Consider the following 23,591-nt stretch of genomic DNA (forward strand, 5'->3'; position numbering starts at 1 on the left):
CCCCTGGACCCAAGCCTTGGGCCGGGAAGGGAGAAGGGTCACCCAGCCCTGCAAAGAGGCTCACGAGGTCCAGAGACAGTAGCATCGCAACCAAGAGGCAATGAACATGCAAGGGGGTGGGTTAGTGGGCTTCTTGGAGGGTCCACTGTCCCCGTCAAGGCTGAGGCCAGGAGAAAAGGTCAACATGGCCTCAAAAGCCATGGGGCAGAGGGAAGGAGGCAGCCCCTGTCCCTTCATGTCCCCTTTGCTTCCTCTACCCGCCCTCAAAGAACCCAGTATGCAGCCTGCCCGATGGCCTGTCCCAGGACCTGCTGGTCAGCTGTGGACTGCCCCAGCCTAGGACCCAGAAGCAAGGCTCTGAGCTTGGTTGGATCAGAGTTTTAGAGAACGTATTGGAAGCTCCTGCCCCTTCCCCATCTGTTAATTATGTTGGAGGTTACTGTGGACCTAGAGCTGGGTCGGGAGGAGGGCAGGGAGGTGATGACCAGAGGGAGCCTTGCTTTGAAGGAAGGGTTGGCCGGAGGAACGCTGGCAGGGCCAGGCCACGGGAGTTGGCATTATGAGTCTTCAGGACACTTGGAGCCTGTTGGGGCTGCAGGGAGAGGACAGCGGGCGAGCCAGGGCAGGCTATGTGGCGTGTGGGGGATGGAGGAGTGGAACCCAGGGGCATGGTGGGGACAGCAGCTGGGAGGACAAAGGAGCCCCCCTGGGAGGGAGGGAAGCAAGGAAGAAGGGATGGGGCTGCAGAGGCTATGGGGGCTCCAGTCCTTGGCCACCTCCCCCACCTCCCCGAGCAGCTGTTTGGGTCCCGAGGCCCACTCCTTCCTCTGGCCCCCACACGAGACCCCAGAGCCACAGTCACAGCAGGTTTATTGTTGGCGACAGAGCACTGCGATGCTCTCCCAGGGGCACGGCCAGCGGCTGTGAGGAGAGCAGGTGGCGTGGTGGACCAGAGCCAAGTGGGCGCTGAGGTCAAGGCCTGCTCTCCCGGGCTCCGTGTTCCCGCCCACCTCTCTGCGTAAGGAAGTGCCAGTCCCCTGGGGTGTGGACCATCTTAGGAGTGGTTTCTGGCTGGGTCTGCCCTGGGCAGGAGTGGAAGGTCCTTGGAGAGTCTGGGCTAGCGGCGGTGAGAGCTGCAGGGGCTGCAGGGAGCAGCCAGGCCTCTCGGAGGAGCAGGAGCCCCCGGCTCCCCTAGAGACTTCATGTGGGTGATGATGGGGCAAAGCCGTCAGCTTTGGACTCCTGGTTCCCCTGGTCCCTGGCTACCAAACTCACCCAGCCCAGGAGAGACCCAGGCCCTGCACCCCAAGGAGAGGGACTGAGGTGAAGGGCTGAGAGTGCACCAGGGGTGTCCAGGCGCCGGCAAGGGGCTCGGTGAGGGAGTGCAGGCCAGGCCTCACGTCTGCAGCTCCAGGAGGCAGTTGGGCTCTGAGGCCGGGGAGCTGGCGGGGCTGCAGCTGTGCGCCTCCCGGAGGTCCTGCAGCACCTGCAGCAGCTGGGCCAGCCGGTCCTCTGGTGCTGAAACAGGTGCAGTTTGAGGGCAGAGCAGGCTGGGCCTCGCCTCCCAGTGCTTCTCCCAAAGGTCAGAGGGCCCCCGGAAGTGGGCCTCAGGAGCCCCACCTGCAGCATCCTGAGTGTGGCTCAAACCACCGAAGGAGTCCAGATGGAAAGGACCTACCTTCACCCGGGCCTGTGAATGTGGAGCCTGCCCCTGTGCCTGCACTCAGCTGCTGGTGCTTCTCCCTGGGGGAGGACAGAGAGGGATCTTGTTGCCCTTGCTGGGAAGGCTGGGTGACCCAGGGTGGGCCTCCCGAGCCGCAGGGGCTGACTCTTTCCATCTCTGGGGAAGAAACCTGGGCCCAGGTCTCGGCCCCTGGTCACCTCCTGCCTTCCCTCTTCCAGCCTCCTCCTCTGGTTCTCCCCCCCCCCCCCCCCACTGGCCTCGGCAGAAGGCACTTGGGAAACCAAGTTCGACCACGTGGCTCCTGTTTTGGAGGGCCCTTGGGAAAAGAGCCCGCTGGGGCCTGAAATTCCTGCAGTATTAACGGGCCATGGAACGAGCTAACTGGCATGGAGACAGTGACATCTTAAGCACGTTCCTAACCGGTTGTCCCCAGTCCGGTCAGGTCTGATCCTCTGTGCGCCTACGTGGAGGGAGGGCGAGCGGCCGCACGGACCCCCTACTTGGAAGTTCCTTATTTGGGAACCCCTGGCTCGGCCCTAGGACGGTCTCCCCGGTCTATTTTGGGAGAGATGTTTCCCTCGGCCAAGGTCTAACAGGCTCTGCCTCCTCCGCAGACACCTGCTCTCCTGCTTCTCTCGGGGCAGTCTCCTTGGCCTTGTCCCACGTGGCCCCCACTGCCCAGAATGCCGTTCCCTGCTTCCCTCTCTACGAGATCCTGCAAGCCTCACAGACCAGCTCAACCGTCACTCCCTCACTCCTCCTCTCATGTTCTTACTCAAATTTACGGCGGGGCTGAAATGTGAAAGGCACTGTTCTCAGTACTGGCATTAGAGCAGCGAATGCCACAGGCCTGCCCTCAGCAAGCTCAGTGTAACTGAGACAGGCAAGACACGAGTAAACACCACATACGGAGGAGCTTCATAAGGTTCTAGAGTAACAGTGGTCAGGGAAGGCATCTCTGACAGGTGGCCTTTGAGCAGAGGCCCGGATCAGGTGAGGGAATAAGCCATGTGAATACCTGGGGAAGAGCCTTCAGGCAAAGGACACAGCAAGTGCAGAGGCCCACTTGGTTTATGTGTTTAGACATAAAGTGAAATTCAAGTGGAGCCTAGACAATGATGATGATGATGATGAGGAGGAGGAGGAGGAGGAGGGATGAGAGGTTGTAGGGTATAGTCACAGGAGTGAGGGTCCAGGTGGGTGAAAGAGTTAGGTCTCTGGAGTGTGGAGCTCAGGAACAGAGCGACAGGGTGGTGGCTGCGTCCTCTGGGTGGAGGATGAAGTCGGGGAGCAAGGGGGCCAGATCAGGGGAGGAGAGAAAGCCGGGTCAGAAAGGAGGTGGCTGCAGAGTGACCTGGAGGCCACTGGGGACTGCATTTCACAGGGAAGTGAGTGGGTCTAGTCTGACAGCATGGGCTTTGAAGGACTTTGAAGAGGTAAATCCTGGAAGATAGAGGAGGAACATGGACAGCCACCCCTTCCAGGCCCAGGTGTGGGAGTGCAGGGGACAGACCTGCCCAGGGAAGCAGTGACACCAGGAAGCACTGCACCTCTTTAAAACACCTCCATGCCGGACCCCCAGAGATTCTGAGTCATGGCGTAGGGCCAGGGCATCCTGTTTTCAAGTTGTTTTTGAAAAGCATCCTGTTTTTTCTCCACTGGAGCCAGGGTGGAGAACCATTGAATTAACCGAGATGGCCACGGAACTCTGGGAGCTGGCTGAGGACAATGCTGTGCTCTGATGGCACCACGAGAAGGCTGGACAGATGGGGAGTCTGGTCAGCCTGCCCCTGGGGCCCTCACCCTAACGTGAGCTGGCCTCATGCTGTAGAGACCCAGGGCGGGGCCCCTCCACAGGTGTGGCTGCCAAAGCCAAAAGGTGCTAGGCATGAGTAGAAGGGAGGTGACCAGCCACCGTGGAGCATTCCTAAGCCTGAACCCCAGCTCTGCGCCCCCCCCCAGCACATTTCGGGGTGGCACGAGCTCTCGAATTTGGGGCTCACTGCCCCTGCACAGGCTTCCTCACCGCAGTGCAGCCTCCATGCCCAGCAGGTGCCGGTAGATGAGTTGGGCCTCCAGGTCATGGTCGAGAGGGTCATTCCATTCCTGCAGGGTCACCCGTGACCGGGTCCTATCACAGCCCAGATCTGGGGGCAGAGAGAAGGTAGAGTTTCAGGCCGGCATTGTGAGTGCTCCTGTCCAACTTCCTGGCAGTTCAGATGGGAAAACTAGGCCTAGAGAGGGACAGGGATGGACTCAGGGGGCCCCAGGGCAGGCCGGGCTGGGTGCACAGTCTGGAAAGTCTGGCCCAGGGCCTACCCAGGGCTCCCCACACTCCCAGGGCAGTAGCTCCTCTCTCCGGTTCACTCCTGAGCCATGGGGTACCTGACTGCAGAGCGTGGGAGTTGCCCAGGATGCCACTTAGGGAGCTGGACCACTTTCTAGAAGTGCCTGCCTGGAAGCAAGCAGAGAGCATCCTGGGAGGTGATATCATGGTGAGGGAACCAGCAGGGGGTTTGTGCCTTGGGATGAGCTGCCCGACCACTTGCTGGCCTAACCACCTTGGCAGAGGCATCTGCCCTCGCTACGCCTCGGTTTCCTCCTCCATAAAATGGGGCTTCCGGGCTCTGCCTCATAGTGCCCTGGGGAGCCCCACTTCACCGACGACCAGGGTTATCACTGGGATGGGTATAGTCAGAGGCTGCAGGCGAGGCCAACCAGCAAGAGACACCCTTGCAAAGAGCTGCCCATTTCCACCCCCTGTGCAACCTCAAGTCCAGGACTGGGCTTGTGCAGGTGGGTCAGGTTCCAATGGCCTCTAGCCACGCTAAAGTAAAGCTGTTTACATTTAATTAAAATTAAATAAAATTTAAAAGTACTTAAAATTCAGTTCGTTGGCTGCACTGACCACAGTTCAAGTGCTCAATAGCCACTTGTGCTTGAGGTAGATACACACCATTTCCGTCATCACAGAAAATTCTAGTAGAAGCTCCTCGGTGCCATCCCTCTAGTGCCCAAGGCCCAGGGTCCCCCCGACCAGCTCCAGTGCCGGGCTGCCCGCTGTGGACAGATGCAGCCCAGCAGGGCCCAGGCCTTCACTCCCACCCACCTGTCTTGTCCTTCTGGTGGCAGCAGCTCCACTTGTCCCCGCGGAAGACTCCAGGGTGGTAGGAGCCCAGCAGGCCAGTGTTGTTGATGCTCACCTTCCGCAGTGCAGACAGCCACTGGTTCAGCTCGTTCACACACTGCAGGGACCAGAAGTGGGGGGAAGGGGGCTGATCAGAGGTCGCCCCCTCCAGGCAGCCCTCCCCACTGGAGCTCCTGTGCCACTCAGGACAACATGCTCCCCGCTAGCACACTCAGCAGCTTGGGGTGAATGAGGAAAGACTGCCCTCTCCCAGTGGGCCCAGCCCTTGCCCGGGCGCCTGGCTTGATGAACAGAACATGGGCTGGATTTCAGCTGCCACTGGCCCCCATGGCCATGCACTTGGGTAGTCCACAACCTGACAACCATATGCGGTGGCCCTGTTGCCACCGCTTTTCCCCTGAGGCTCTGCACTCTGACCCAACAGGGACCCGTAGTGGGCGGGGCCCTAAGGGACAGGTCTGTGACCACCTAACACCTGCAGGACTGTCACTCCCAGGGAAAGCCAGGACCCTCCAGCTTCCTGCTTGAGTTCTTCCCCTAGTGCTCCCTCCTTCACCTGTCTCCTCTCAAATGCCAACCAGAGGCCCTCCTGACCACCCTTTATGAAGCAGCACCCCTCCCTGCTGCACCCCCTTGACCCTTCCCTATCTCTCTTAGTCTCCATTGGTTCCCTTCAAGGCACTATTTGCCATTGTAAATATTTATTCTTTATCAGCCTATCTTCTTCCCTGGAATATAAGGTCCATTAGGGCAAGGGCTCTGTTTTGTCTGCTGCCCTACGCCCACCACCTAGAACAGTGCCTGGAACCTAGCAGGTGCTCAATAAGAATGAATGGACGAGTTAATCCATGAACAGAGAAGGGGATGTGAGAGCATGCACCCAGAGCCACACACATGCATTGACATGATTGTTATGTGTCGATATGCACATACACAGAAACACAGAGGCACCAACCAACTCAGATACTTGGAAGTACAGTTTCCCACAGATGTGTGCCCTGTGCAGCCGGACGTACATGGGGTGCCTGGGCAGGCCCACGGAGAGACACACACTGCACTCACATCACATCTCACATACCTTCCTGTGCCTGATGTGGCTGGGAGATTCATTCATTCCAGCACACCCAGGGGCCACCCACAGCACCCTTCCCCCAGGGCACCCCCACCCCATGGCCACACCTTGCATTGCAGATAGGCGGTCTGAGGCCTGCCTGTGTCGTCCGTATAGATGACCTGCATGACGTGTGAGCTGCCAAAGCTCTTCTCCTCCACCTTTTCTGCTGCCCGGATGTTGGCTAGCTTGATCAGGGCACTTTTCTGGGAAGGGGAGAGGGAGGGAGGCTCAGGGTCTTAGTTGAGGCCATTCCAGTTCCTATCTTTGGGCCTCAGTTTCCCCTTCTGCAGCACCAGGGGTTGGTGTGGGGGACCCAGAGTGCCTCTCTCTCCAGGAGCCTGCTCTGGGAGTGTCCTCAGCCAGGACAGAACGTAGACAGATGGGGCCCAAGTGCCCAGCCTCCCAGAGGCTCCCTGCAGTCCTGGGAGGTGTGAATTTTGGAATGTTTCTAGACACCCAGCATTCCCCGGGGCTGGAAGGTAATGCCTGCCATGGGCCAGGCCATGTGCCTTTGCAGTTATTAATTTCCCAGCTCACCTTTATTTTCCCAAGCTCTTAAGAGTCATATTCCACCTCCTAACACCCCTCCCACCATCACAGAATCTAATGAGATACAAATGGGGCAGAGAAAAGCTCTGGATGTAGAATATCCACTCCCTGAGACAACTCCAATCGGCTCAAGCTGAATCTATGCCACTAGTCCCAGACCCTGCTCTCCTTGCCTCTTGCATACCCTCCCATCAGAAATCACCAGGCCCCACATCACCCAAATGACCAGTCCCCATGGTCCTTGGGGTAATGCCCACACTCCCAGCCTGGCGTCAAAGCCCACCACCCCCACTGGCTTCAGTGACAAGCAGAGAGGGCAGTGCCATCCCTTGGAGGAGTGGGAAGACGTGGGGAGCCCTGGGGACACATGTCTGAGCCGTCTCAGGTTGGGGCCACTGAAAGGACAGAAGGGACAGCCCAGAGGATGTGGTGCCCAGGCCTGCTAGAGAGGAGGTGGAAGGAGGTAGTGGAGGGTGACACTGCACAGGGGGATACACAGGATTCGCCCACAGAAAGGCATCTCCAAGGAACAGAAAGGGCCCAGAGTAGGATGAGGGGGGGCCCTGCGGGTAGCCAGGCTTTGTTGAGGCTACAGAAAATGTTGAGGGGAGCCAGGGCTGGGCAGTTGCCCAGAGTAAAAAAAGCTAGAAAGTGGGAGGCCTAAGCTGAGGGGTCACCCCAGGGAGCTCCTTCACCCCCTCAGCATTCCCTGGCTGCTCAGGGCTGGTTGGGCACCCCTGGCTGGCCATCCCCAGAGCCTGGCTGACTGGGGGGCAGGCTGGCCCAGCAGGGGTCAACAGATCCACCCAGAAAGTGTACACTAAGCCCTTCTTGGGAGAAAAGTGCTCAAAGGAGGCCAGCCCAGGGGACACAGTGTCTTTAGCAGTACCATTGGTCTAGGTCCATGGTCGGCAAATCGCGGCTCATGAGCCACATGCAGCTCTTTGGCCCCTTGAGTGTGGCTCTTCCACAAAATACCACGTGCGGGCACGCACGTACAGTGAGATTGAAACTTCGTGGCCCATGTGCAGAAGTCGGTATTTTGTGGAAGAGCCAGTATTTTGTGGAAGAGCCACACTCAAGGGGCCAAAGAGCTGCATGTGGCTCATGAGCCGCGGAGCCGCAGTTTGTCGAGCCGCAGTTTGCCGACCACTGGTCTAGATCCTGCTTGGAGCCAGGAGAAAGATCATCTCATTTGATCCTTAGAAACCTGTTAAGGAGGGACCACTATCTCCAATTACAGCCAAGACACCAAGGCCCCGAGAGGCTGAGACACTTCCCCTAGGTACACAGGGCTGAAACCCAGGACTCCCCTTAGCTCCTCTCTGCTTCCCTGCTCTCCCACTGATGCACTTCTCAGCCTCCTACCCCACTGATGCACCTGACCAAGAAGCCAGAACTGGATACCATATCAGCTACCTGCCCCATTCCCCCTTCACCGAGGAGCTTCTTTCTCATGTGTCTCTCCCCACCCCCCAATATGTTTTTGATTTTAGAGAGAGGGGAAAGGAGAAGGATAGAGAGATAGAAACATCTCCGCCATTGATCGGCTGCCTCCTGCATGCCCCCTACTGGGGATCAAGCCCACAACCAGGGCCTGTGTCCTGACTGGGAATCAAACCAGTGACCTCTTGGTTCACGGGTTAATGCCACACCGGCTGGGATCTCCCAGGTCTTAGGTGATTTTGTAGCTGCCATCAGAAGGCTAGTCCTGCCTGGCTTTCTTCTCTGATCCTAGTGGACCCTGGGATGGGCTCTGAGGAAGGGACAGGCGCTCCAGGGTGATACAACCCCTCAGAGCCCCACGTGCCTGCCTCTCTCCTCACCCACCTTAGAGCTAGGTGTCTTGGCAAAGCTGAGGGCCTCCGTGGTGAGGGAGAAGTAGAGCTTCTTGAAAGAGGAGGACATGAGGGGGCCCTTTCCCTTGGTCCTGTGGATGAAGAGTGGCCCCTCCTTCACTGGCGGCATCTGCAAGCTTAGCGCCCTCTGCAGGTCCAGTTCTGCCAGGCCGGGTACGTAGGGAAAAAGTGGCTCAGTGGGGTGGGCAGCAACAACAGCAGGCTGTAGGTGGAGCTTCCAGAGGCACAGGCAGGGGCAGGGCCACGGGGGGACCGGGCAGAGCAAACGTGATTAGCAGCTGTGGGTGCAGCCAGAGGCACAGAGGCAGATGGGGCCACAGGACTGGTGGCAGGTCAGATGCAAACAGGGTACTGTGGGCGGGGCCTCCAGAAGGGCTCACCTTCCTTCTCCTCGATGTCCACCAGCTTGGTGATGAAGTCCTTCAGCTGGGCCACGCCCTGGCGCACCGTGGGCTGCAGCGGCTCCATCCAAGCCTCCTTGGCCCTGGAAGCCGGCGTGTCCATGTTGCCCACATTCTGGATGGCCTGGAGATGACAGCAGGGTCAGGGGCCAAACCACTGACACCCCCCAACCCCCACCCCCAGTCTGTGCTACTCCCACAATAGAAATGAGGCAGAGTCAGCATAGGCTCTGCTCACAGGCCCACTCCAACCCCTCCGGGGATCAAGGGTAAACAGATCACTACGTTTGAGACATTTAGGGCCTGATAGTTGATACTACCTACGCCCAACCTATTGCCCTTCCTTTGCACGTCTTATATCAGACTCTGCCCCACGGGGTATGCCGGCCCCAGCCCAGGGCTGGACAGATAGCCTGAGAGTAAGCAGACATGGGATTGAAAGGCCCGGGATTCACCACCAACAGGCTGTGTGGCCCTGGGCAACCTCCTTCCCCTGCAGGCCTGTTTCCTTACCCATGAGACTGGGCGACCGTGGAAAAGCTTTGTAAACTGTGCCACGTGAGAGGATCAGTAGCCCAATCACAAGGACTCCCTGGAGCCAGTTGGGAACACAGTGCATCCGGGCGAGGACCCCCGCTCAGCACCCAGCTGGGCACCCCGCCTGCAGCCTCACCTTGGCCAGCAGCAGCAGCGTGCGGCTGGTGCGGGCGTCCGCGTGTCGCTCCCGCAGGTGGAAGAGCTTGGGTGCCATGATGGCGGGAGAGACGAAGCGCAGGCACAGGAAGCTGGTGACAGCGATGAACGGCACGTTCTGGGGGTGTGCGGGAGAGGAAGAGCCGTGGGCTGGCCTCCCCCAAGCCTGAGCTCTGGGAGCCCCTTTCCCTTCCGTGCTGTCTCTCCCCCTGACCCTGCCCCTCTTCCTGCCCTTGGCTACTAACTCCACCACCGCCACCCCTGCCACCCCTCTTCACTGGGCATTGGGGCCCCACTGCTCCCGTTCCCTACCGCTTTCTTCTCTCTCCCAGCCCTGCCTGCAGAGGGCGCACCTCATGCTGGACGCTGGGGAAGCGCTCCCGCACGCGCAGGAAGAGCTGGCGGAAGGTGGCGCGGACCACGGCTGGGCAGGCTCGAACGGAGCGACAGAGCGCACTCAGCAGCGCCCCCAGGTGGGCGCTCAGCGTCCTTGCGCTCTGCTGCAGCACCTCAGCCTCAGTCTGTGGGCGGTGCAGCCCAGAGCACCTGCGTGGGCCGAATGCGACCGTCAGAGAGGGTCGCAGTCAGCGTCTGCACACATAACAGGCAGGGACTCCCAGAGATACAGGCGCAAAAAGGCCATCAGCGGAGATAGGGACACAGAGACAACACACGGGTGAGCAGGTAGATCCAGGCAAAAAGAGTCATACACATATACTTGCAGACACAGCTGACCTCCATCTCCAACCCCCTGCCCACCACAAGGATCCCCCCCATCTCACCCTACATCCTTGACCTCCACTTTACTGGGGTCCAGCTCCACGTACTTCTTCTCCTCAAATACCCTGTCGATGATGGGGCCCAGGATGCTGTGCAGATACCGCATCCCAGCCACCTGGGGGCCACCGAGAGCAGCATTGGTCCCGTCTCCTGGCTATCACCCCGCCGCTGGCCTCCCAGCCACCCTGTGCACCATCTGCCTGTTGTATCCACTCAGGACTGGCCAGGCACATAAGGAATGCAGCTCAAACTGTTGCTACATGAATGAATGAATGAGAATGAATGAGTGAATCAATGAAGGAAGGAACCGCTAACAGAAGCCTTGAATTTAAGTTATGTCTCTTGGCCTCTCTGAACCTTAGTCTCCTCATCTATAAAACAAAAACAAGATACCATGCAACCTCACCTTCAGAAAAGACTCCATGGACTTTGTGGCCAGAGAGTTGCTCCGGAACAGGGTGTTGGCCTCATCTATAATTAGAAATTCCAGTGGGTAGAGGGCTGGGAGAGGAACAACGCTTTGGCGAAGAGGACCCTGGGGTTCTAAGAGGGCCCTTCAGTAAAGAGCCTCCTTGCCATGTCTCAACCCACTGCCTCACCTCTGCCTTTTGCTTTTTCCCTTGCTTCCTAACCTGACCCTTTTCCTCCTAATCAAGTCCATCTACCTCCTACAGGAGGACCTCTGAGATTTCTCCCATCCCAGCATCTCTAGAGTCCTTGGCTCCCTGCTCCACTCTCCCACCCTCAGGCAGGCCACTCCCTCCGGGCCTCACTGGTGCGACTCAGCTCCAGCTGGAAGAGCAGGTCCAGAAAGCCTTTGGCTAGTCCCTGCCCCAGGAAGAGCTTGAGCAGGTTGGTGGCTACTTCCTGGCGGCACTCAGTGCTGGTCATCTCCTCGATGAGTGGGATCAGCTGTGCTGGGCCCTGCGGGAGGCAGCAAGGAGAGGCGGGGCTGCAGGGTGCACCAGGGAACCCAAACCCTTCAGTCTGAGGACCTCAGAGGGCCACAGGGAGGGTGAGGGAGTTTTCCCAAGAGATGGCAGGGGCCCCTGGACACCAGCTAGTTCCTTACCATCCTGAAAACTGGCTCTTGCTCCTCAGAGTGGGTTTAGATGGACAGGAAGGCCAGGCCTACCATCCCTGGACCCTCCCTCCTTCCCTGGGGCCCCCCCTCACCTGGGTGCCCAGCTTCACCTCTCGGCACAGCAGCTGCACCAGGGGCTGGTAGCAGCCAGAGGGCAGCACCGTCTCGTCCCGCAGCCGCACCTCCAGCTGCAAGGAGCCCAGGTTGCCCCTGGAATGGGCAGCACGTGACCTCTCCACCAGGGACCCTGGGCCCCACTGCCTCCACCTTCCCTGCTTGGGGCCAGCCTCCCAGTCTTTCTACTGACCCCTCCACCTTTGTTCCCCGCACGGCCCCACCTTCCATTCTTTGCCCAAGTGGTTTGCTCTGTTTGGAAAGCCCTTCCCGCCTCTATACTCATGGGAACTCCATCTGTCCTCAAGGCCTGGCTCCCTGCCACCTCTAGACTCCCGTGGACTCTGGCTTGACCCACAGGACTTGTTGGGCTCTCTGCTGTAAACTCCCGGAGAACAGTTCCTTCATGTACACACTTTACACCGGGAGCAAATCCCCAACCTGCACAACAACCTGCCGAGGGCCCTGAGGCTCCAGCAGGTGAGCAACTTGCCACTTAGATCTAACCTCCAAGCTCCCCTCCCACTGAGGGCACCGACCAGAGCTTAACAGTCTCTGAGGCCCCACTGCCCGCAGCACAGCACAGTTCACAGTGGTGCTGCTGGGCGCGGCCTCGCCTGCGGTAGGCGCCGGAAGACAGAGCTGCCTGGGGGCTGGGTACAGCCGTCCGCTCTGCCCTGCCCTGTTGAGGGTGAGGATGGGGGTCTGGGGCCTTCAGCAGAGAGACAAGGCCGCACCATCCAAGGTGGGGGGCACTGCTGAGCTTCCGTTTCTGAGTTGAGGGGTGGGCAAGGAACCCAGAGGGCTCCCTAGATAGGGCTGCCAGATTTAGCAAAATAAAAATACAAGACACTCAGTTAAATCTTAAAATTTAGTATAAGTTTGTTTCAAATAGTTCATGGACATAATTACACTAAAAAATTATTCACTGCTTATCTGAAGTTTGGTTCTAACTGGACATCTTGTATCATCTTGTATTTTAGCTGGCCACCTTATTCCCAGAGAATTTTGGGGCAAGTCAGAGCTCTGGTGCAGGGACACTGACTCCGGCTCTGAGGACCTGAACTCTAGTCTGAGGTCTGCAGAGAAACTCTTAAAGGGAAAGGGTCTGAGGGCTTGTTCCCGAAACTTCCAGACGGCAGGAAGCAGGAGACCTGTCCTGCCTCGGAGCTCAGAGGACTGAGCCCAGGACTGAGGGAAGGATGGGGTGGGTACGAGCTGAAAGAAACCTGGGGCTGCATCACCTACCCCGGCCCGGCCCACCTGCCTGCCTGCAGGAGCCCACGCTCAGCCACCCCCAGGCCCAGAGCCCCCATCCCAGCCACCAAGTCCCAGAAACTCACTCTTCCCTCCGCCTCTTGGGCAGGTCGGGCTGCAGCTGGAACCAGCCCTCCTCCTGCTGGGCCGCCCACAGTCTCTGGACGTTGACCATAACCTGGGGGCCGGGCAGAGATAGGGCGGGGCCACACTGGAGCCACACAAGTCTCTCTCGCCAACTACTGTACTATCGGAGGGTCCCTGAGCACCAGGGAGAGTTGGGGACAGGTAGCTGCTGGTTCTGGGGCGTCCCAGGTCTCCCAAGGGCCCTCTCTGGGAGGTTGGAGGGATGGGTGGCTGGGAGGACAGGTGCTGAAGGTGGCAGGTACAGCCTGGAAGGGAAGGGTGCTCACCTTGCCCAGGAAGTCATTGCGGCTGACAAGGTCCCAGTCCCAGGCTTCCACGCACAGTGCCTCTGTGGCCCCCTCCTCCACCTCAAACTCGAATGTCTCGTTCCAGCGTGGGTAGCATGATTTCTTCACAATCTGCCCAGAAAGTAGGGGGCTGACTCCATGGGCTCCCCAGACCCAGCCAAGGGCAGAGCCACCCCAAACAGCTCCCCTGGGTTCCCTGCAGGGACCCTTTCCCAGCAGGGTCCAGGCGGAGGCCCTGCAATAGCAGCGGTAAACACTTCCTGTCCAAGCCCCCACCCATTTCTCAAGTGGGGAAACCGAGGCCTGGAATTAGGCACTTGTCCAAGGCCACTCAACAAAAAAGTACGAGATTGCACCGAAAATCCAGGTCTTCACAAGGCTGAGCCCACCCCCTGGCGGTTCCCGGAGGTGAGGACGGCACTGGAGGCAGCTGTTGGCTTTGCCGCTTGTCTGGGTCCGGCCTGGCCAGGAGTGAAACACGGCTGAGGCCACAGGGGTTGGTGCCAGAAGGGCCTGGATCTGTTATGTGTCCTCAGAGAGGTCACCCTGCTTTTCTGAACCTCCTCTGTAAGAGGGCAGCCCTAGCCTCACCTCCCAGGTGATGGCGAGCAGGTGAGGCAGCGAGGGGCATGGGTGGGGCCCTCAGCCTCCCTACCCCCACCCCAGCCCACAGGCCTCCTCACCGAGGTCTCCTGTGTCCGGCCATTGTAGCGCACACGGACAAAGGGGTCAGACGCACCATTCCGGTCCTTGGGGGCTAGGTCCCTGGGGAGGCGGGGAGCGAAGCATCCACTGTCACTCAGCTACCCCGGCTGTGGGGTGACCGCACCAGGCTGGGAAGGCCTGAGCTCACCCTGCCCCTGGCCAGCTGGGTGACTGTGAGCAGCACCCCTCCCTTTTCTGGACCCTAATTCCCACAGCGTTCGCCACACGGGCCCCCACACCAGGCTCAGGACCCCCCAGGTTGGAGCCACAGCTCCTGACTAGGCAGCTGCACCTACTGGGGCGAAGGAGGAGGCAGGGGCAGTAGTGAGGCAGCCAGGCCCTGGTCCCCCCACCTCTGTTCTCAGGGCAGCCCTGAGCAGGCGCTGCCTCTCTGAGCTGCGGTTTCCTCACCAGTAAAAAGACAGGACAAACCCCGTAACTGAGGTATTGAGCTGGTAGAAGGCTTGCCCTACACCCCCCGCCCTACATGAGGGGGTCTTGGTAAGCAGCTCAATCGACCGTCCTCTCTCCATAGATGGTCCCTTCCAAAGGCCAAACCTGGCCCAGGCACACCCCCACGTGAGGGGGTCGTGGTAAGCAGCTCAATCGATCGTCCTCTCTCCACAGATGGTCCCTTCCAAAGGCCAAACCTGGCCCAGGCACCCCCGCATGGCAACTTTGTGGAAGAACAACGCCCACCCCTCTTCCTTTTGCTGTAAATATTATTTCCTGCTCTTTCCATAGTGAAGTGTGAGGCCTCTCATGCCTGCTTTTCTTTCTACATCAGAATCATCTACTGGAATTCCAGAGGTTGGTCTTGAGAATCTGCCCAGAAAGAGGAGGAGAAAAATGTTCTTTCTGCCTCTATGGCAAAGGCAGCCTCTTGTGCTGTCCCCAAATCCCAGCAGGGTCTGAGCTGAGCACACGGGTGATGAGTCCCCCACACTCTAAAGAGAGACCCGGACAGACCACTCCCCATCGGGGGACTTGCTGAGAGGAGGCCAGGCTGCCCCAGCCACCAGGTCCCCAGCAGTCTGGGCAGCGTGTGAGTTGAGTGTGTGAGTGTGAGTGTGTGTGTGCGCGCCACAGAGAGCCTGGTGCCCGTGAGGCTGAGGAAGGAGGAAGTATGAAAGGATGACTGAGCATGAGGGGCGGGACTGTGACTGCCCATCACCATCACTTTCCGTCTGGCTGTGTCTCTTCCACATTCCAGCCCAGGACAGAAAATAAAGCCAGGGAAGCCCCAGTTCTCATTTCTAGGAGAGAATCTTCCTCCCAGAGAGGCCCACCGCTCCGCAGTGGGGGGAGCTCCCATAGGCTGGGGCTGCCCTCCTGCCCAGAGGCAGGCAAGGACCCAGTGGAGGTGGGCTGGAGCCAGAAAGGAAGGCGATTCTCCTGGAGTGTGACTCACACTCAGGCTGCAGCTAAAAATACGCAGGGTGGGGGATTCCCTGTCACAGGTGACTCAGGCCCACCTTCCCCCTCTGAGCATAATCCCCCACTTCCCACTGGAGATTTTCAGCAACCTCTTTCTCACACACACACACCCGCCAACCACCACACCAAGCACCTCCTATTGATGTTAAATCCAGGGGAAGGCCAGTCTTGGCACTGGGGCTGTATGATCATGGTTCAGGGTACCCCCTCACCCCACAACTGGTCTATGATGCCCGAAGTTCCACCATTAGAACATCACCTCTTCCCCTCAGAGTCATGCCCTCCTGAGTGGGGTCATCCCAGGAACCTCTCCCGTCAGCCTGAGAGCAGGCTTTGATGGGAGGAGGCCCGGGGCCGGGAGGTGGATGGGGAGAGGAGGCCCAGTATCCACAGTGGGTTTCTCTAGTTTCTTGGGGCCCACGCTCTGCTCCCCACCCGCCACATCTCACCTGGCCTCCAGCACGGAGCAGCGCAGCCGGCCGGCACGGGTCCCCGGCACCAGCTCCAGCCGCAGGTGGATCTCGCCCTGCACCTCCTCATCAGGGTCGACCTCCGTCAGGTGGGCCCATCCACTGAAACCTGTGAGGCTGCCGGTGAGCCAGCGTCCTGGCTCTTCCCATCCCACGCCCTTCACCCTCCAGGCACCACGGGCCCCCTCCTTAGTCCTCTCAGAATCCTCTCAAGCTCCTCTGAGGCAGGGGCTGTTGTCCCCAGTGATAGATGGGAAAACTGAGGCTCAGACTTGTGACCCCTGTATCCTCACTATTGTGTCAGGGTGGCCCTGACCCCAAGTCATCATGGCACTGCCCTCTGTCCTCAGTTTCCCCATCTTAAAACGGGGAGAATGGCTCTTGCCCAGGGATGCTGGAAGGAGGGCCCAGAAGGGGAAGCGACAAGAGAATCGCATCGTTGGGGCCACTGAACCCTGAGGGGCTGGCTGGGGCCTCCGGCAGGAGAGGCCTCTGGCCTGCAGGGGCCAAGAGGCTCCATGAGTCAGCAGATTCCCCCCCGCCCCCACCCCCACATGCGGGCCCCAACCACACAGACAGGAGCAGGTGTGCCTGGGAGGCCCCTGAGAGTTAGTTGCAGGGGCTCGGGCTGGCAAAGCCGAAGCAGCTAAGAGCTTCTGGTCTGAACCCTCATGGGCAGATGGGGACTCAGCCCAGAGAAGGCAACCCCTGCCACAGGGCACACAGCAAGGCTGCGACAGGGCTGACCCCCAAAGCAGCGCCAGCATCCTAGGAACCATCCAAGGGGTCTCCAGCCTAGCCCAGCTCGAGGCCAACGGCTCAGGCTTGGGACAGAGAGGCCTGGGGCCAGGCTGAGAGGACCTCAGCGGGTGCAGAGGAGCCAGCTGCACTGGGTGGGCCCCTGCATCTCAGCAGTGGAGCTTAAGGAGGCCCCTTGTGCTGCCGGCAGAGGCCTCAGATCCCACCACGAGCAGCCCTTTTGCTCTGGGGGATGCGGTCCAACCTGGAGGCAGAATGGGGCCCAGGGCACACAGGTGGGTGTACAGGCCCTTCTGGGGAGGGCAGACATGGCTTTCCCTGAGCATCGGGCCTGAAGGAGCCTAGAGCCAGGGTCTCTGAGTAGGGGGAAGGCTGGGACTGGGGAGACCAGTGAGGAGAGAGAGGGGGAAGGCCAGAGGCGGGGAGCAGGAGTGGGCTGTGGGCTCCCTCCTGGGGACCTTACCTTTCGGGTGAGCAGCCAGGGTGTCCTTGGTAAGGCAGACCTTCCCGATAACATCATCCCGGCTGGAGGATGGAGAGGGAGCCAGAGCTGGGCAGTGCTCTGCGGGGAGCCCAGGACCCTCCTCCCACCCAGTTTAGGGCCCCTGTGAGGAACAGGGAGGTCACTTCAGGGGCCTCTCCGAGTAGGACCCATGACCTTTCTGCACGTGATGTATTTCTGCACATGGACCAACCCGTGTGCCCACGTAGATGCCAAGATGCTCTCTGGGTGCCCATTTCCTACCTCACATCCTTACACTCGCATAGCGCACCTATGCCTGTATTCCCACACATGCACACATATGACATGGCACAAGCATGGTGAATCCACACAGCACACACCCTCACACCCTTCCAGACCCCTCTGGGCGCCCCCCTCCCTCCAGGCTACAGAGGATGCAGAGTGACCAGCAGTCCCCACAGTGAGACGGGGCCAGGGAGGGGCAGGTGGTGGGGTCCAGGCCCCAGCTGAAGAGCGGGGCCCACGTTACCTGAGGGCATCCTCGTCCATGACATAGAAGGCCACCGCATGGAAGGTGGGCGGCAGGTGCACCTGGTACTCCTCACCCCAGAAGGGGCACAGGGTTTTCCACACGGTGGCTGTCCTACAGGAGAGGACCCTCAGACCTGCCCAGCCACCTGCAGGCCCCAGGCTGAGGCAAGGCGGGGCGGGTGACTGAGCCTACCTTTGTCCACATCCCCTTCCACTCCCAGCAACAACTGCCCTGCTGTTTGATGACATCCCAGGCCCCCTGCCCACCATCAGTCACTCCCTCCTGACCTCCCTCTCTGCCGGGGTGGGCACAGGGCTGCCTCTGTCAGGCCACTTTACATTTGGGGAAACTGAGGACACAGCTGGCAGCACTCAGGTCACACAGCAGGACTCCCTGGCTCCTGGTGCTGAACGGACTTGCTGGCTGGAGGCCGGGTGATGGCCAAGCTGACTCTGGAGCCAGACCGTCCTCCTGGGGAGTCTGGGAGCCACGGTTCAGGGCCTCACCCAGCTCTGGCCAAACCCCCCCGGATCAGAGCCTTCAACACATGGGACTCAGCAGGGATGTGCATGGGGGAGGCCGAAGCCGCCACGGACCCAGGTTAAGGCTCAGGCAACCACCCAACCACTTCTCAGGGAGGTCACTGAACTCTGGGACTCAGTTTCCCTGCCTGTCGCGGAGACGATCGGGGCCATCACGCCCTCTCTCCACTTGCTGTCTGTGGCTGGGAGAGAGTCTGGAAAAAAGATGGGCCCTGCTCGCTGGGGGTGAACTGTGAGTCAGGCACCTTGGCCAGCAGTCAGCCTCGGGCACTCCGCTGGACGGAACCGCAGAGCAGCTCTGGCCATGAAGTCTGAGGCAGAGGCTTGGGTGAGGGAGGGGACTGGACAGCAGAGGCCCTGCCCAGAATCGTGAAGCCCGTGGAGAAAAGGGAGGCCCAGGGGATTGGGCCTTTTGGGTGCAGACTGGGGACCCCCAGCCTGGAGGGGAGCAGTTTTTCTGGGGAATAACCACTGTGGGGCTCTCTAGGGGAGAGGGGTCCCCAGGTCAGAGCAAGGGCCAGGGAGGGGAGAAGGAGCTCAGGCTTTGGGGTGAGATTTTAGGCAAGTTACTTAGTCTCTCAGAGCCTCGGGGGTTTTTTTTTAATCCATAAATGGGGTTTAATGATATCAGATGTAGCTCATCGTAAATATTAAATGGGCTAACCTCACTTAGTATGGCGGAGACAGCACTCCCATAAGTGACCGTCTTGTTACAAATCATCATCGTGTCACTCCTGGGGGCTGTAAAGACTACAGACCCATTGGTGAGAGGGGCCTCTGGCCGAGTGCCTGGCCCGCAGCAGATGCTGGTGCCAAGGTCAGTAATCAGCAAGAGGATCTTTCCCACCTCCTAGTAGGTGTGTCAGGGTGTGGTGGGGGCCCAGGGGATTAGATGCCCCTCGCCACACAACTCCACACCCCTCTGAGGTCTGTGTGTTGAAATGGGCTGGGGCTGGGGCTGGGGGTGTACCTGATGATGGGCTCATTGTCCACCTTCACGATGCAGTAGGGGTCACTGCTGCCGTTACTGTAAGACAAACAGGCGCGTGGAGGGGCTGGCAGGTGATGCTGCAAGTGGGGTCAAGGGCAGGGCCTCCCAGGCAGCTCCCATCCCTCTGCCAGGGGCCCTCAGTGACCCCGAAAACGACAGTCAAGGCTGAGGCACTGGGTCCTGGGCTGGGGGTGGTTAGGAAGGCAGGAACCTGCACCAAGGCTCTCGCCCCACCCCTGCCCCACCTCAGGGAAGACAGAAACACCAGGCCAGTGCCGTCCTGTGCACGGAAGGGTAAGGGTCATCCTGTGCACTGAAGGGTAAGGGTCATTGGTTCAACAGTCACAAGTCACAACAGCCTCAGGCCAGCTCCCTGACACCCCTACCCTCCACACCACAGGCAGCCCTGTCATCTCTCCTCTGAGCCTTTGCTCTTGTTGTTCCCCTGCCTGGACTGCCCTCCCATCCTCCCAGCCTCAGCCCCTCCTCTAAGAGCCTCTCTGTCCCAGGGGCAGGAAGTGAGGTCTCCCCTGTGACCCCACTGCCGGCCCCTCCTCAGTAGGTTTCCCTCCATCCCAGGAAGCTGTGATGTCCCATCAGTTGCTTCCCCCACCTGAGTGACTTGAGGGTAGGGACCATTCTGTGTCCCCAGGGCCCAGGACAAGGCTTGCCATAAGACAGGGTCCTATGAGTGTTTGCTGAATGAGTGAACAAATATAACCATCTGTCCTCAAGCTCCCAGCCACCTGGGAACAAAGGGCCAGGAAGGCAAACCCGGGACTGCCCAGTCCCGCCCGTCTCATTGGCAGGGGATTCATGGGGTTGAGGGCAGCCCCAGCCAGGTCCAGGGCTGGTACTGGGCGAGAAGCGGGGTGAAGACCTTCTCCAGAAATGCCCTTCAGGCCTGGCATCCATACAACAGAAGTGTAGCCCTGGCTGGTGTGACTCAGTTGGTTGGAGCGCCGTCCTGTGCACAGAAGGGTCGTTGGTTCAGTTCCCGGTCAGGGCACATAACCCGGGGGGTGGGTTGGATCCCCTGATCAGGGCCAGTACGTGAGGCAACTGATCGATGTTTCTCTCTCACATCAATGTTTCTCTCTCTCTCCCTTCCTCGCTCTAAAATCAATAAAAACAACTCCTCAGGTGAGGATTTAAAAAATAATAATAATTTTTAAAAAGGAAAGGAAGTGTATTTTGTGTTGGAGGCTGGGGAATTCCAAGCCCTGCTTCCCTTTTCAAAGAGGCTCCTCTTTTGAGGAAACCACTCGACACAAACGTCTCCAAAGGCTCTCAGACGCCAACAGAAAATGTCTGCCAGCTTCTCCCAGCTCCCTGTAGTTGCCCTGGGTCCCCGACACAGGTGAGGGCCAGGCCATGGGAGGTGTTTAGTCAAAGTTAGCCCCGCCCTAGACTCCTTGCTCCTCTACCCGCAACCCCCACCCCCAGCATTTAAGAGCCCACTCCCCCAGCCCCTGGGGAACACCCCAGGTTGCATCCCAAGGCAAGGGGACCCCAGGCCTTACATAACAGGTCCCCGTGTTCCCCAAATGCTGGACTGGGCAGCAGGGCCCAGGAGCTGCACAAGTGTTTGAACAAGAAGCTTGGAGAAACCAGGGACAGGTCAGTGGGGGCTGAGACCTCTGTGGCTGCCCCCCACCTCAGGTCCCTCTCTGCCCTGCTTCTGCCTCCTGCCCTGGGGTTTCCTGGGGGGCAGGGAACCGCTTGTGTACCCCTGCGAGCCCAGCACTACCCTCTGCTCAGCTCTCACTCAATGGATGAACCGTGAACGCACAGTGAGGTTTGGGGCTCATGTTGTAGTCAGGGCCACGGAGGTGGGCAGAGACCCAGAGGCAGGAACAGACCCTGTGTGCAGGGACAGCGTTGGGACCCGTGCCCTGCCTAGTGGCCTCTGCTCTGGTGAGGCCCCTGGGCTCCACGACTTCTCCTTCCCCAAGCCACTTGCCGGCTCTGGCCCAGCCTGGCTACTTGCAGGGCCTCTATATTTAGGGCCTTGGCAGTTTCCAGGCTGTGGAAGAGGAAGGATCAAGGCAAACCCTGAAATAGCCCCGGGCCTGTCCCCAGGGTCACTGGGCGTGGGAGCCAGTGGGTCACCGGTCACCATGAGACTCAGCTCCTGTCTATCTGACCCAGGCACCCAAGGATGGGAGACAGCGGGAGGGGGCATGGCAGAAACAGGCAGGCTCTGAGAGGAACCTTAAGAGAACTAAACACCCATGAGTGAAGTGGCAGGGGGGCAGGTAGCAGCTCTGTCCGCAGGGCTTCCCTCCTCAGAACTGTCTCAGGGAAGATGGGCCACTACGATAGGCGGTGAGCTCCTCGTCCTCAGAAACGTGTAAGCCCTGGCTGGAAGGGGGGCTGCTCAGGAGGCAGGCCGGAGGCTGATGAGGCAGTGAGGTAGGCTCACCACCCGCCTGCCCCAGCATTCAGGGAGGGCTTCCTGTGATTGCCAAGCGCTTGCCGTCCTGGAGCATGGCATTCGTGAGGCTCTCCCCACTGAGCCCACAGCAAGTTCGTCCTGCTAGGACTCAGCCTGTGAGCCACAGAGTGGGCTTGAATCTTGGCTTCTTGTGACGTTCGTCCTGCTAGGACTCCCAGCCTGTGAGCCACAGAGTGGGCTTGAATCTTGGCTTCTCTACCTACCGACGTGGCCTTGGCAAATGACTTCCACATCCTGTGCCTCAGTTTCCCCGTCTTCAAACTGGGCACATTATAGGGCTAATGAGAAGGACCTCAACACCTCTTACTGCCCTCCACTGGGGACCAGGTGTCCCTCAGGCTACCCAGAATGTGAGGTCAAATGAGTCATGGTTCCTATCCTCACAGTCACGTGACACATGCAACCCAGGAAAGAGCAATTGCTAGCAAGGGCTCTGCCCTAACTCCAGATGACCCGAAGTCCTGAGGGGTGCAGGACAGGGACGGTGAAGCCTGCACCAGGGCACCAGTAAAAGCCCTTGAGAAAGCTGAGAGGTGTCCTGAAGGATGAGTAGGAGTTTTCTGGAGGACTCTGAAGGGGAGTGCTTGAAAGCAGAAGGCCCCAAACACATGCAGAAGCAGGGCTGTGAAGGGCAGTAGCCCAAAGGTGAGCGGCTGGGGGAGGGGGTCACAGCTGGGTTTAAAAGACAGTTGACAGGTTAGAATGGTGTACAGTTAGGAAAGGCTGAGGAAAGGAGGTGAGGGGACGGGAGTAGGGCAGGAAGGGGGGCAAGGCAAGGCAAGGCAAAGGCAGAACCCACAGGATTCGGTGGCCCCACCCCTGGGAATGAAGGCACCTTGCCCAGAGTCCCTCAGCTGTGCAGAGGCAGGGCTGTGCAGGAAACCGGGCACCTTGGCTCCCTGGGCTGGTGAGAGCCTGGAGCCAGGCACAGGCAAGCGCTTCAGGGATGGGGAGGGAGGCAACAGACAGAGGGGCCACTCCTCCCAGCTGCTCCTCCCAGCTGCCACCAGCCAGAGGAGGCCAAGCTGACCTAGTTACTGGTGCCAGTGTCGGGGGTGCTTAGTGGCTGGGTCTGGAGGCTGAGACCCTTCTCAGAGAACATCTGCCGTCTGACCCCAGAAACCACAATCCCAGCCCCCACTCCACCTCCCCCACAAACAGAAACCCACCTTGAGATGGTCCCCCACTACCCTCCCTCACCCATTGCCATGGCAACTGCTGAGCCTGGCCTCATCAGGCCCAGGAGGCCTTGAACTGGAACTGCTCCTGGCGCTGAGTGTACTGGGAAACTCTTATGGGCCACTGTCCGTGCCAGAGAGATGCCCTGGCCCCTTCCTCCTGTACTGCCCCCCCTGCCCCTCCCCATCCTGCCACCTGGCTGCATCCAGGAGCCAGATGAAGAGCCTGGGTGTGGGGAGGCTCCAGCCCAGCAGACTTTGGACCCTATGCTGCATTGGGGCTCCCTCTCCTCCGCCCCCTCCTCCAGAGCCCCCCGAGCTTTGTGCTCTCCGCAGCTTGTATCTCTGAGGCTTCGGGGACAGGAAGCAGCCTAAGGCTGCATACAAAGGAGCCAGGGATCAAATGGGGCAGCTCAACTCTGGAAACTACTGAGAAAGATAGGACAAGGGCTCCTGAAATCTCCTCAGACCTGGCCAGGGACCGGGAAAGCCCTAGGTGCCTGCGCCTGGCAGGGGCCCCAGACCCAAGACCCTGCTCTGCGCTTGGAGCCAGCGTTTCCTGTCTCGGAGCCTCGTTTCCTCGTCTGTAAATGTTATGATGAGGACTGCCTTGCCGGGTGCTTGTGAGGATTAGAGGTGATGGCTCAAGTAAAGCATAGGGCACCAGCAACAGCGACTCCCCAGCCACTCCATCTTGCAAGGGTCCTGGCCTCCTGCCCTACCTGTCACCTCTCCAAGCCAGCACCTCCCATCCCAAGTGCACAGCAGGGAGCCCCAGGACAGCCCCTGGGTCCCAGGAGCGTCTCAGATGCACACTCCCAGGTACTAAGTGTTCAGAAACTACCAAGGAAAACTCATTTCTAGGGGGCACTTTCATCCCCTCCGGCCACACCCCCGGCAGTTGACCGAGACCTTGGTAGTCCACCGAAATGCCCCACC

At 59.5% G+C, this 23,591-nt stretch overlaps 1 protein-coding gene across 2 annotated transcripts in view; it reads right to left on the reverse strand.

The window, feature by feature from the left end:
• Window positions 1-853: 853 nt before the first annotated feature.
• Window positions 854-23,591, reverse strand: part of LOC102242613 (ras GTPase-activating protein 4) — a 24,791-nt gene continuing 2,053 nt past the window's right edge. The window contains exons 2-21 of one of the 2 annotated variants that reach the window (XM_005879143.2): window positions 18,996-19,052; window positions 17,481-17,594; window positions 16,952-17,013; window positions 15,709-15,838; window positions 13,801-13,882; window positions 13,097-13,228; window positions 12,770-12,861; window positions 11,405-11,522; window positions 11,002-11,152; window positions 10,635-10,699; window positions 10,231-10,343; window positions 9,802-9,994; window positions 9,429-9,566; window positions 8,735-8,879; window positions 8,326-8,495; window positions 6,012-6,149; window positions 4,794-4,929; window positions 3,711-3,831; window positions 1,679-1,743; window positions 854-1,518 (exon numbers count right to left, since the gene is read on the reverse strand). In XM_005879143.2, coding sequence (XP_005879205.1) covers window positions 1,397-1,518; window positions 1,679-1,743; window positions 3,711-3,831; window positions 4,794-4,929; window positions 6,012-6,149; window positions 8,326-8,495; window positions 8,735-8,879; window positions 9,429-9,566; window positions 9,802-9,994; window positions 10,231-10,343; window positions 10,635-10,699; window positions 11,002-11,152; window positions 11,405-11,522; window positions 12,770-12,861; window positions 13,097-13,228; window positions 13,801-13,882; window positions 15,709-15,838; window positions 16,952-17,013; window positions 17,481-17,594; window positions 18,996-19,052 — 2,344 coding nt within the window. In that variant the 3' untranslated portion in view covers window positions 854-1,396. The remainder of the gene's footprint in view (window positions 1,519-1,678; window positions 1,744-3,710; window positions 3,832-4,793; window positions 4,930-6,011; window positions 6,150-8,325; window positions 8,496-8,734; window positions 8,880-9,428; window positions 9,567-9,801; window positions 9,995-10,230; window positions 10,344-10,634; window positions 10,700-11,001; window positions 11,153-11,404; window positions 11,523-12,769; window positions 12,862-13,096; window positions 13,229-13,800; window positions 13,883-15,708; window positions 15,839-16,951; window positions 17,014-17,480; window positions 17,595-18,995; window positions 19,053-23,591) is intronic. The other variant, XM_014550133.1, reaches the window with a different exon arrangement.

The sequence above is a fragment of the Myotis brandtii genome, unplaced genomic scaffold (genome assembly GCF_000412655.1).
Source record: "Myotis brandtii unplaced genomic scaffold, ASM41265v1 scaffold583, whole genome shotgun sequence".
NCBI classification, from domain to species: Eukaryota; Metazoa; Chordata; class Mammalia; order Chiroptera; family Vespertilionidae; genus Myotis; species Myotis brandtii.